The following is a 13360-nucleotide window of genomic DNA, read 5'->3' as shown; positions in this document are numbered from 1 at the left end:
ATATATACTTTGTATTTTTTCTTCGTTTATACACTCAGCGTATAAGGTAAATTCTTTCTTTTTTTTTTCAATGTTTTTTAATTGTTTTTCTCATCTATTTAGACAATGTTGTTGTGTCACTATCTATCCGTCTTAAGAACGGCGCCATCTAAAGCCATATTTGCAAAATATTCAATGGCGACTATGACTTGTTCGAAGAAATATAGGAAAATAAAGGGACAAGGAATCGAGGTTGAAACGAAAAACTTAGAGGGATAATGCAATGGAATAAAGAATCATTATAAGGCTTTGAATAGGACGGAGTGGGAGTGCAAGAGGAAGGCGAAAAAAAGTTTGGACACTATGTGACCTCGCGACCGGAGATAGGATAGGGCTTCTTTTAGCGAAGGTTGGTGCTAAATAATATTCGTACGTAGATGTATATGGCGTTCAGTACACAGCAGAAAACGATCGGTACCGACGAGCATTAAATTTAGATATACACACTTAGTCGGTGAAGAAACATAGTTAACGTTCCGTTATTCATATCCAGCAAGCACAAATATGCAATAATATCTCGTGTATACATATTATTACCGATAATGGAGTTTATTTTCTCTCTCTCTCTCTCTCTCTCTTTCTCTCTTTCTATCTCTATCTCTCCCTCTCTTGCGCGCATTCTCACTTTCTCCCTTTCACACTCCCTTTCATTTTCAATTTTAATTTAGCAGCCATCGGTGGGCTCGCCCGACATTTCCTTTTAATCCATCATTTTTCTCACAAGACGAAATGATGATAGATCTTTGTTTATAATATTCTCGTTCATCGTTCCCGCGACGATAAAGTTTCTCTCTCTTTCTCTCGCTCTCTCTTTCACACACACACACACACACTTTTTTTCTCTGTTTAAACAATAATTCGTACGCGACGCGACATCAATTCTCGAGGAAGTGGACGCTAGCGCTAAATAGGGGGAGTGGGTAGGACACATCCATCGTTAAAAATACCTTAGCCACGCTATGCAGTGTACGTGTGTGAGTGTGTGTGTACATGTACATCGATGTCCTCTACTCAGTCACGCTCACCATTGTCGAATGTTGCACCGATATTTTTTCTTCGCACGAGAAAGCACCACTTTTATAATACACCTTAACATCGCCTTTCCCCCCCTCTTTTTGTTCCTTTAACCAACTAAATTCGGAATATCGCTTCGAGACGCGTCATGTCGATCGCCTGTTTAGATTGAACGTCAATTTTCTTTCATCATTTTGTTGCGTTCTTCCAACGTTTCATCGATACTTTGATCGCTGATCAATCATCATTCACAGCGAAGGACGTTCTTTTTAATGCTCTTCAGCACTTACAGGGCCATTCATTGTTGAGATATACGCGTGCATTCCTTTCCGCGTTTGTTTGCGACTCATATACATTATGATCGTACTTATGGCGTGTCTATCTTCGCCAAAATTACTCCTTTTATCGATCCTTTATTTTCTTCCTTTTCCCTAAGAACGACTAAGGTATCGCGCGGGCAAATGGGCAGATGGGTACACAAAATTCGTTTCTTCGCATAGTACATCGACGATCGCGCCTCGTGTCTTCCTTATCCTATTGGAAAAAGTTTATACGTCAATGTAAAGCTATATATTGACTAGTTTCTCTCACTCGATTCGCCTCAACGACGAATGGCCTGCTCCCTGCACTCTTCTTTCGTCGTTCTTTTCTCACATTCAATGACGATGCGGTGCTTCGTCATGATCATTCGTTAACGATGGTGAACATTCGCATAACGACGGTTCCTAACTTCTTGAAAAACTTCTCCCTCAGTGGTCTTCGCAAGGAACTCTTCCTTGTCTCGCGACGAGGGGAACGATAGAGGTCACGAGCTTTTTGTCGTTTCCCATGGCCACTGCAAGGATGAGAGCTTTCCGGAACGTATTTCATTCTCCTAAGATGGTCGACGACAACAATGCTCTGCTGGTCCGCGAGAGACGCGAGTCGTGGATAGCACGGTCGCGCGCGGATAAACATTCTCTCCGAGATGCTTACACACTACACCCTAAATCGCGGTACAATATAATCGATATAACGTTAAATGTTTTTGGCATCTTCGAAATACACAAATAGACTTTGGTATAAAACTTTTTTTTTTTGTTTCTTTTGATAGTGTTCAGTACGTTCATATGGAGGACTGCAGCTTCTTGCAGCTCGATCCTCTTTCCATTTTTTCTTTGATCCATTCTTAACCCACTTCTTACTTTTTCAGTACATCACACGCTCCATTTTCGCCCATTCGGAAATTCCTGTTGCATCTGACGATTGGACAATTCTGCCAGCAACGGCGTGTGTCAGGAGAGTAGGGCTCCCTGGTTTAATGGTAGTTCAATTCGATTAGCAGATTTTGTCCAGCCACCACAGTTTGCAAGTAGGCGCACCTCTCCTCCTGCGTCGCTTCTTGCTTGATGGATCGACTGCCTTCTTCACAAATCGGATGTTATATGGATCCTCCGCTAGCTCCGGATATAACTGTGCGTCATGAATGTACTCGCCCTCGTAATTGGACGCGAATCCGGACTTTAGAATTTCATCTTGTTCAGCTACCATCCATTCTATGGCTGTTGGCATGTTAGCCTTCAGTGCCTCGCGTTGTCTATGCCAGGCTTTGCGGATGGCGGTCGTTTTAGCATGATGGAGCAGTCTTTGTTTCTCTTTCTCGGCAGTGGTGCCGTAACGCAGGTTCACTATGTAACTGGCACCATGTATCTTCACGTCTATCAACGAGCTGCTTCCACTTCCATTCTCATTTTCATGGATGGTCGTATTCACTTGACCTCCCAGACGCTTTAATTGACCACGATCTTCACTGGCACGCCAAGTTTCCTCTTTTACGAAGTAGAAGGCGTCTTGTTGGGGACTGTGCAAAACGAATGTGAATGGCAGGAAATATGATCTGTTGAATACCGAGGTGAACACGTCGCCATAGATGGCGTTAGCAGTTGGTACACTGGATACCACTGCTTGTCCATCCGCAGTCCTCGATACCAAGATTCCTTTTCCAAATGGAGGATCTGCAGCTGCACCTAGACGACTGGGTATCAGATCGCTGGTATCCTTCTTTAAGGCTGAACGAGGTGGTGCTGATAAGCTGACGGCGTCTCCGGAGTGTCTTTGTGCGATATAGGCTAGAAAACCGGATTGAACGCCGAGATTCCTAGTTCTTTTCTTTTTGCCGAATATAGAGGTGCCAGGGCCCAGGGCTGGAGGAACAAGACTGTCTGGTAGCTCTTCGGGGAACAGTTGTGGAGCAAGGTTCTTCAGGTCGTAGCCAAGGTGCAATAGCCATGATATGTGGTCTGAGGAAGATATAATAAAAATAATAAAATGATTTCTGAATAGTTTGAATGATACTATTAAAATTTTTCTAATTTTTTCTATGTATTTTATACTATAGATTTTGTTCATACTCATTTTTACTTTATCGATAGTCACTGATTTAAATAGCTTTATAATTAAAAGTAAAACAATATTTTAGCGAAGTATTGTTTATAAAATTGTTATAAATATGACTAAGATGCTGTTAAATTCTCGAAATTGAATGACACGCTAGCTGCCTTAGATATTGTTAATATTGATCGAATTAGTCGTGTAAGTACTAAATCTTCCATAAAGCATTTCTGATCAAAGATACAGTGAACTTACCAGTTGGTAGGTTTGGTCGGTCTGCATGCCTAACATTAATAGGATCGTTTCCATTGAACCTGTATAGATGCAAATGCGTTGGAGTGGCCACTCTGTCCAGAACATTCTCCCACAAAGGAGACAGCCACTGACCTATCAGTGGATCATAAACTTTGCCGTTTGGCATGTGCACCAATGACGTTACCTGAATTGGAAAAAATTAAAAAATATGTAATCGAATATATAAATTAATTTTTCTCTCTTTCTGTAAAGTTAATTGTTTCTGAAAGTTGATTTAATCACAATTAACTTTGCAAGTAATAATCTTAAACGTTTTTAAGTCTCCACTTTCCTTAATTAAATAATTTTTGTAATTCATATCTTTAGAATTTTTTCCTATATAAAAACGAAAATGTAATAAACTAAAAATATCAATTTTTTAACAACATTTTTATAAAAAATTTATGTCGTATTAACAATTATTAAATCACAATTAAAATTATTATAGAATAATAATTTCTGCTGATGGATTTCAAACTCACTTGATCTAAAAGACCTCCGCAAAAGTCAACGGGTAAATACAAATAAGGATTTGAGTCGTAAACGATATGTCCATAGGGCGATCTCATGATTTCCCTAATGCATTCGCCATACTGGCTAAAAATCATGATTGGAGTTCCACACTGATCGGTGGCGATATAATATTTGTGCCGATAAACTTGAGCATAAATCAAATGTCCTCTGTCATCGTATACCAATGACATCAATTTACCATCTCGTGGACTGTATATCTGATTTACTTCATGAGGACGTTTTTGATTGTTATAAAAGAACTGGGTAACATTTCCATAATTATCTTTTCTAGTAGCCAATCGATCTAAATGATCATAGTAATATCGAACGTCAAATCGTCCACGTTTAGTAGTTCGAACTAAAAGTCCTTTGGCGTTGTAGGTGAACCTCTCTTCTCTGGCATTTTGTACTACCATACCTCTGCTATCATACTTATACAGTCCTTCACCGAATTTAACTATCCTATCAAGGCTATTGTACTCCATAGGTATAGTATTCCCTCTGTACGTTAGTGACAGCATGTTTCCATTCGCATCATACTTGAATCCCCATGGTTCTTGAGCTTCAACTCCAGTCAATTGGCCATCACAGTCCCAAGTGTAATTCTTCACATTAGTATAAGTATTAACTGCAACATTGCGGGTGTAGGTTCTGGTCTGATTAATACGACCGTGATTATTATGCGTGAACTCCATCCTGAAGACCTCTAATTGATGAATCGTTAACGTCGCTTGGGTCTCTAAAAATCTATCATCTGTGATTCTCGAAAATAAAGCAGTTCCATCGAATACAGTGGTTTCATTAGGCTGAGGTTTGGTTACCTTGAACTGTCCAATTTGTTCAAGCATACCTGTTCTGGGACTATATGCCATGGCATGAGCTGGAAGAGTTTGACCACCAATTCTACCTTGCACGTTGATCAATCTAAAGTTCGAGTCATAATCGAACGTGAATTTGGCATTACTGAGGCCAGTTTTTGCACCAAAATCTATACGTTCTTCCACTAATAGACCAGCGCTATATTGATAGTCCCATTTGTATTCTACATCTCGTTCAGAGTGGATTACTTCTGAAGGTAGACCACTTTCAGTATATCTAATTTCACTTTTTCCGTCACCATGGACGACTTCAGCAAGCTGTCCTGATGTATGATACCTATATACAATGTGAGCTCCATCAACAGGAAAAACAGTTTGTAACAAATTCCCATCGTGACTATAGTGTTGGAGGTAAGCTCTGCTGCTACCTGGTGGAGTGTAAGTTACTCTAAGAAAGCCTAGAGAAGCTTGACACGAGAACGAATGTTTAGTTCCTGATGGGAGGATGATATGGCGTAATCCACCGTCGTCGTCATATTGTAAGGTGAAGTGTCTATCACTGGCCAGAGTAATGTTGGATAACATATTGAAATCGTTATAGGTATATCGTTTAGTTCCATCTTGACTATTAGTGACTTCAGCCAATTGTCCATGACGATCGTATCCATACGATTCATCTGACGGACCCCATTTCCAGCTTTCTATCCGATTGAACCTATCGTATGTAATACTAAGATTATAGCCTTGTTCATGTGGTTGCCAGATCAAAGGTAGACCAGCGGGATCAAAGGTGACCGTTAATAATGGATTTCTTGCTTTATCGTAGAAAGTTTCTCGGCTGAATGCTTGCTCAAATTCTACGCTAATCACGCGAGTGTCGTTCACCCAGATCTCTCTATTCAAAGTCTGTTGCAAATGGCTAACGTCACCGACTAGATTATAAGTAGTAGTCATAGTGTTGGTTAGTTCGCCTAAAGACATTAATTGATAACTCCACATTGGTAACATTTCAGCCTCCACTGGTAATGCAGCTTCTAGGAGAGGATGTTTAGTTGTGGCTGCACTTAAGACTCTACCACCACCAGGAAGAAGAACTTCTAGACTGCTGTTAGTGAAGGCGATCGCTTTCTTCATTTTAGTACCTGAAATTAAGAAGAATGTTGTGAGTATTCTTGTTTTCATATTAAAGCATATGCATGTATAGGTATTTATTGTTTCAGACTTTTAGTTTATATTTGAAATATTGTAACTATATGTACTGCAAGAAAATATATTAAATTATGATAACACTGTCCAACAAATTTTATATTTTTCTCTAATCTATAATATCCATTAGGTAATATTGTACTTATAGAGTTCACTTCCCTAAAGATAAGTCTGTAATCATAATTATTCTGTCACTCTCTAAAAATGTGGGTTTTCCAGAAAAGGTACAATTTTTGGTTAAAACTAGGAGAAAATAAAGAATAAATTTTGAGAATTTATTTATAACAAAATTGTGTTGAGTTTTTAGGAAAACTCATAACTTTCGAAAACTGAGGGTGATAGAGCAATTTCGATTATGGATTCATTTTCAGGAAAGTAAAGTCTACAAGAATTACCCAATGGATATTACAGATTAAAATTCGTATTGAACAGTGTAATTTGTTTATTACTATAGAGTTAAAATAGTGTTGTTTATTTTTCACTTACCATCAGTAATCGTTAACATCTTCGATCTTTCATTCTTCATTTTGAATTCGATGATCCTCTGCTTATCTCCTTTCGACAAAGCTTGAAGCGGAGCTGATACCTTCACTGATAAACCTTCATCATCAGATAGATCCGAAGATAGTTTCAATTTTTCACCAGTGGGTAGAATGACGTTGGTAACACGGCCCAAACTATCGTAATTGTAAATATACGTTTCGCCACCCTGAAGAGCACACAATTTTTTTATATAGATTAAAAGTTTCTTTTTATAATTATTCAAAATGCTCTCAATATTAAAGTTATTTATTAGAAAAATGAATGCTAAAAATAGTTTAATAACAGTATACTTACTCCTGATCTACTTGTCAGTAATCCAGTTGAGCCATCATATGCAAGTGCTATTTCAGCTCTTCCTCGTTCGGAGAGCTTTTCCAAAAAGCCAACTGCAGAAATATTCAGTTCGGATTTATGATCTTGTGTATTTTCTATAGAACTAACTACGCTGCTATAATCCCTTAAGAATTGAATCTTATTTCCAGCACTATCCGTCACCGTGAATAACTTCCCAAAACTGGTATTTTTACTATACAAGAACGAATAACGAGTCTTGCCAGACGTTAAGTCCTTTGTGGAAATGTGTTGACCGTAACGATTGAACACGTACACCTCGTTTAACGGTGGGAAAGGAATATGGAACTCTCCACTTTCATCGTGATTTGGAAGATAAGGTTGCAGCGCAAGAATATGCAGGCTACCTTGATCAGCCACATGTAGGACCCCATCTGGTGACACGGCCAAAGCAGAAATTGTGGTGAATTTGGCATTTGATGAGAGCAAAGTCTCTGTACTACTGGTATCATCAGTACATGAACAACTTTCCAGATCTTTGGTACTTGGAGTGGTATTATTACATTCGCATTGGCCACGTAATCGTTTTTGCTGTTGCCCAGCAAAATGAGACATTTTTCCAGAACTGTCTACAATTTTAATAGAGTTCACTCTGTGTGAGTCGCTTTCTGCTATGTAAAGTTCACCAGTTGGGCTAAAGCTGACAGCAAGTACAGAACCAAGAACTTCATCAGATTTCTTTGGAGTGGTCGTAGTCGTTAGATTCACTTTCTTTATATCACTGTCATTATTATTTCCGTTGGTATTAGTATTACTAGTACAATGCAGCGGTGTTCCTGCTACTACGCGGACCTTTAAGTCACTGGTGAGTTTCAAGACGAGTCTGTCGTCGATGAAGTGCAGAGACCCATCCAGAGGACTTAAGGTCAATCCAGTTGGCCATTGGAGTTGGGCTTGATGAGCGGGTATAGCGCCGACACAGGGTGCTGGAGACCAGTGATTATGATGTCCATGGTGTCCCACTAATGTATGAATGATACCGTGGGGATCAACCGCGCGTATGTTTCTTCCGTCAGCAATGTACATGGTCTTATCAGCAGCAATGGCAATTCCTGTTAACGTGAAACGAATGGAGTTAATTTATTGGTTTAAGAGAATGCTAAGATTAAAAAATTTTTAAATTATCTCACAGTATTGAAATTTTTTAATACTTTGCGTATCCAAAAAATTTCAATACTGTGAGATAATTTTTCTTTACTTTAATTTTCATAGTATGTTTCATAATATATAACGAGGTAATTATAGCGAGATTAATTTTTTAATTGCTTGATCTTGTGGAATTATATGAAGTCGAAGTTCACCTTTTGGATGAGCTAATTTTGCACGAATGGCAGGACCTTCGTCACCGCAATGACTTTCGTCACCAGGAATACATCTTTCTCCACTTCCAACTACAGGCTCGATGTTGATGTTGGGTTGTGTAACGTTTTCCAAGGCCAGAGTTTTCAATATTTGATGTTTCTCAGGGTTACTGATATACAAGTGACCGTCCGCCGGGGAAACGCAGAGGTAATATTCATAAGCCACTTGAGTTGCACTGAAAATATAAATTTTAAAATAACATCAACATTTTTAATCGATTAAAATAATTTTGAACAATGCTTTTGACGTACTACGAGAATCACAAACACAGCAAAGAAGACCGGTTACAAGTTAAAAAATTGCTTGTGATAATAGGAAATAGTAATTACTATACAGAATGATAATTTAATCCGAAGACAACGATTTACATTAAGATATTTTCTATATATTGCAGATTATTGAAGGTTAATAGTCGAAATTCTTATTTGATGAATACATTTTCCACACAATTTTGGAATATAAACATTTACAAAACTTTATACAAAGTTGCTGCTTATAGTGAAAAATACAGCCCATATTTCTGTATTACCCTGAACTCACCTCAATGTTAAAACAGTATATACATTTCCTTTAGGTGTAATTCTGCGGACCAGATTGAAATCACCCACATAAATGCTTCCATCTGGGCCACTGGTAAGCGCTACCGGCGTCAACAACCTAGCATCCTTAGCCAAACCATCGCAATCTTGGCACACTAAATTTCTTTGCAGTCCTGTACCCATTACTACCTTCACCGTGCGAGGATACTGCTTGAAATGCAAAGTGGTACCATCTCCCTTTTGAAGTATACCTTCGTGAAAGTTGTAATGATGGTGGATATCTAATCCCCACCCTCCAATATCTGAGATATCAACGTCGAAGCCTTGCAACGTGGCTGTCTGGATCTCCCATATCACCGCTGGACAAGTGGAATGTTGATAGCCAATCGAGATTCTTGCTTGTGCTACACCGTATACTTTCTGTTTATAAACGTTCCGCTTATTCCAGGCGAACGTATGCGTTAAATTTGGATCTGCTTCATAGGTCTTCGTGTGCAATGATCCTTCAATCTCTACGTGCACGTGCACATGCGTCAGCGACTTGGGGATGAATGGGCCGGTCAACTGCATTCTCACCGTTGATAAGTAGCCAGCCGCCTGACTACTCTGATACATCAAGTGTAAGTTCGAGCCAGGAATAGCAATGCTTTCTTGGACGATCTGTAAGAGGAAATAGTTCAGTGAAGTGCTAAATTGAAGAGGTTTGGTTCTGAATATTTGAATGTTCGTAACTAGAATGATATTTATTTCAATTTGATAAAAAGAAGCCTAAGTATAAGGCAACAAGTATAGAAAGCATTCCTTTCCACTGGTTCAGAATGACCAAAATTTGTGAACTTCACAGATTGAAATTTAATTGATAATAGATATATTTTAAGGTGAATTAATAAGATCAAAAATTTAGATTTGGTTTACATGATAAAATTTAATTCACAGGATTTACCTGACTTTCTGCGAACACCAAACTTTTGCCTGGAAGACCGCCCACCTTCTCCGGCATCCAAGTGCTAACGATAATGGGCCTTAACAACTCGTGATCGTGCTCCAGGCATGGGCCATGTTCACTAAATAGTCCCATCGATATCCCTGGGAAGCCTATTATATTGTATGCCATAAATGGTAAGGAACTTAAAAACATAAAACACTTAAGGACGGAACAAAGACAGCACACACGATCAGTGACGGGTCCTTTATGAATTCCTCTTTACATACCGAGGGACAACGAAGCAGTGAACGATTAATAACATATATATTCAAAAAAAAAGAAAAAAAATGATAAAAAAAAGGTAAATAAAAATAAACAAAAAATATTACGATAAACAATCATCTAGTTACTCAAACGTGAAACATCTTGGATCACTGTCCATTTTGGCACCAGTTGACTCGTAACACGACAAAACGTGAAAAAAGGTATAAAAAAGGAAAATGAAAAGATAATACAGAGGTTCGTACTTACCGACAGCCGGACTCGGTGGTTGGTTGGATTTATTGGACTCGCCTTCCTTGTTAAGGGTCATCACCACGGGAGGCAGAACCACTATTTGATTCCACGGCACGAACACCGTCCTCGTGAGGGGTTTGAAGGGGCTACGTTGGAACTGAAGCGTCACCGCACCGCCTCCGTTCACCAGCACGTCAAACCTGATCCAAGTACGTAAATGCGTTTCAAACTATTCCTTAGCTTCCAGTATTACATCGGGTTACGGACTATACTCGATCGATAAAGGATACGTAGCACCAGGCCCTTTTGACTGTTTCGAAATTCCATATCCTGAAGGTGATTTTAGCATTTGGTGCACGTTCAAACATAACAGTAATATTCATCAACTTCTGGTATCTTTCACATTCTACTGTGACAATATTCAACGAGTATTCTCTCTAATTAAAAATTATTTTTAGGAACTTGAGGATAATTATGTATTTCCATTAGCACAAGTACTTTCTCTTAGTATCTTTGGCACTTCTAATATAAATTTTGAAGAAAAATATCTATAATTTGCAAGACCTGTGTATGTAGCAATAGAGTATTTATTGAAGAATAATGTACTTGTGTTTCTCGTGATTGTATAACTACATATATTCCTTTCAGGGGTAACAATTTTCAACCTGTTCAACGATATATGCTAAAGATGATATGTTACATGAAGGACAACTCGAAAACATATTCCACCAGGGTTGAAATAGACACTTCCTAATAGATATGGATAATAGCTTCGTAACAGATCTCTTAAAGCACCTGGAGATAGAAAAATTGGCTTTGTAAACCGGATAAACATCGTTACTCTTTCCTAAGGAGACCTCTGACTACAGGCGCCCTCTATCCAGGATCACGTGTCCCTGAAACTTCCTCTATCATTTAATCGTGCGTTCTCGTCACGCAGTGACATGGACAGACAGCAAACCGAACTAAGCCCATAATCTCCCGCAACTTTTGCCTGCACACGTTTGAAATCCGATTTGAAAGTCCCCTGTCGTACTACAAATACACGAATTGCAGGAACGTTTCGCGCAAGGAATCCAACGTAAGCCGTACTCGCAATCAAGCAGCGACAAACGCGTATTTATCAGAGAGTTTGGCCACAATAACTGCCAATCTATCACAGTCCCGTATTCATTAACCCGTGAATACAACGAGAGAGTTCTGCATCGAACTTCCGTTTGGGATTACGTGAAACTACGAGTCGGAGAGAGAGAGAGGGGGGGAGAGAGAGGGAGATGGGGAGAGAGAGAGAGAGAGAGAGAGAGAGAGAGAGAGAGAGAGAGAGCAATGAGAGCAGAACACGTTATCGTTTCGACGAATTTCGCCAACGTACACTCTCTCTCTTTCATGTTCGCTGTTCACTATATTACGGTAAAATTTTGCGAGTGATCCGACAGGTGGGGGCAAGGGATAGACGTAGGTCAGACTAATCACACAGGTTTGCACGGAGTAATTAGGAAGCTTTCGACATCATTAGCTCGAGCTTTGATGTGGTTTACCGGGCCAACTCCTCCGACTCCGTGTTTCAGGATTATCCTCGCCAGGATTACTATATACCTGTTTGATATAGGTGTTTCACCATCTACCCACACTCCATCTAGTCTTCTCATACCCTTCATTACAATGCACACCCTTGATCCTATTACGAAGGACGCCCAAGCTGGTGTACATGCCCACCAGGCGCAAATACTAATAACCTGCATACATTTGTGAGTGCATTAATATGCCAATGATACGTTTTTGTTCTTAGAGCAAGTTGGGCTCGCTTGTATGATCGATAGGTGGTATGCACCGATGAGTCCTAACGAAGTTTGGATCTTCTACGGTCAGATACTGTGAGAATTCCATTTCGTGTACTGATACGAATTTTTATACCTATTATGTCAGCTGCTTGATCGCAGATCTGCAGAACGTCCCGTGAAGTTGTAAAGGTGTGTACAGTGGTAAAAGTGTCAAAGTCACTTATACCTCGACTTTCCTGATCTACGAGCACAACGAAATGTGGTAAGATACGATGAAAGCTATATGTTTGACATTATTATACCAACTGATAAAACTTCAAACAGATTAAACAGAATTTACGTATCAATTTTTCGAGTATGCTTCTTATTTAGGATTTTTCCAAGATCCCAAATGGTTCGTGTGGGACGGGTTGCCTGACAGTCAAGTGTACGACGGGTTGCTTGTAGTAGGCGCCTAAGTTCCGTGTATACAAAACTTTATTAATTACAAATTTATTAATTCATCATCCGATACTATACCAAACTACAGTTATGTAGTTTCAATACATCCCTATATCGTATATATGAGGATAGGAATTTCGTGATAGTTATTAAATAGAAGCTCAAAATTGATTTCACATAGCCAATCGAATAAATTTCATTTGTACCTTCTATCTTCGTTCTTTACATCTCGTATTCGAAATACGATAAAATAAAAATGGTAAAATTAGTACTCACCATCCATCAGCTCTCGTCAACGTGAATCCTAAACGGGACTCCCTGTCCACGGACACCCTGATGCCTATTATTCCAATTCCTTGTTCGGTTACAACTTGTCCTCGCATCACAGCAACTCGACTGTTACAAATCAAAGATATATCGAGGTCTCTTGAAGTCGGATCGTATCGTTGACCTGTTGAGTCGCGGAACGCTGATCTTTTCAAAACGCATCGTATACCGAACAACGGTAAATACATATTCCAATGTAAAAAACAAACGAAACTAATCTTTGGAAGCATAGACTATTTTTGTTTAAATTTAAAATTTCTTAAACAGGTATAGACACCGATGTGCCTCAAAAAAAAAAAAAAAAAAAAAAAAAAAAAAAAA

The 13360-nt window shown here is 39.1% G+C and overlaps 1 protein-coding gene across 1 annotated transcript in view; it reads right to left on the bottom strand.

Annotated features, from left to right (window-relative positions):
- Positions 1-125: 125 nt before the first annotated feature.
- The window catches only part of Ten-a (Teneurin-a transmembrane protein), a 137545-nt gene continuing 124310 nt past the window's right edge, over positions 126-13360 (bottom strand). Inside the window, exons 11-20 of the mRNA XM_017910654.1 lie at positions 12989-13108; positions 10506-10690; positions 9993-10144; positions 9051-9709; positions 8450-8685; positions 7092-8200; positions 6741-6963; positions 4200-6190; positions 3679-3862; positions 126-3332 (exon numbers count right to left, since the gene is read on the bottom strand). Of these exons, the coding sequence (XP_017766143.1) occupies positions 2371-3332; positions 3679-3862; positions 4200-6190; positions 6741-6963; positions 7092-8200; positions 8450-8685; positions 9051-9709; positions 9993-10144; positions 10506-10690; positions 12989-13108 (5821 nt within the window). The 3' untranslated portion in view covers positions 126-2370. The remainder of the gene's footprint in view (positions 3333-3678; positions 3863-4199; positions 6191-6740; positions 6964-7091; positions 8201-8449; positions 8686-9050; positions 9710-9992; positions 10145-10505; positions 10691-12988; positions 13109-13360) is intronic.

Source organism: Eufriesea mexicana, unplaced genomic scaffold, assembly GCF_001483705.2.
Source record: "Eufriesea mexicana isolate 0111107269 unplaced genomic scaffold, ASM148370v2 scaffold76, whole genome shotgun sequence".
In the NCBI taxonomy this organism is placed as follows: domain Eukaryota; kingdom Metazoa; phylum Arthropoda; class Insecta; order Hymenoptera; family Apidae; genus Eufriesea; species Eufriesea mexicana.
The sequence above is the reverse complement of the archived record's forward strand: the minus strand, read 5'-3'. Positions and strand labels throughout refer to the sequence as shown.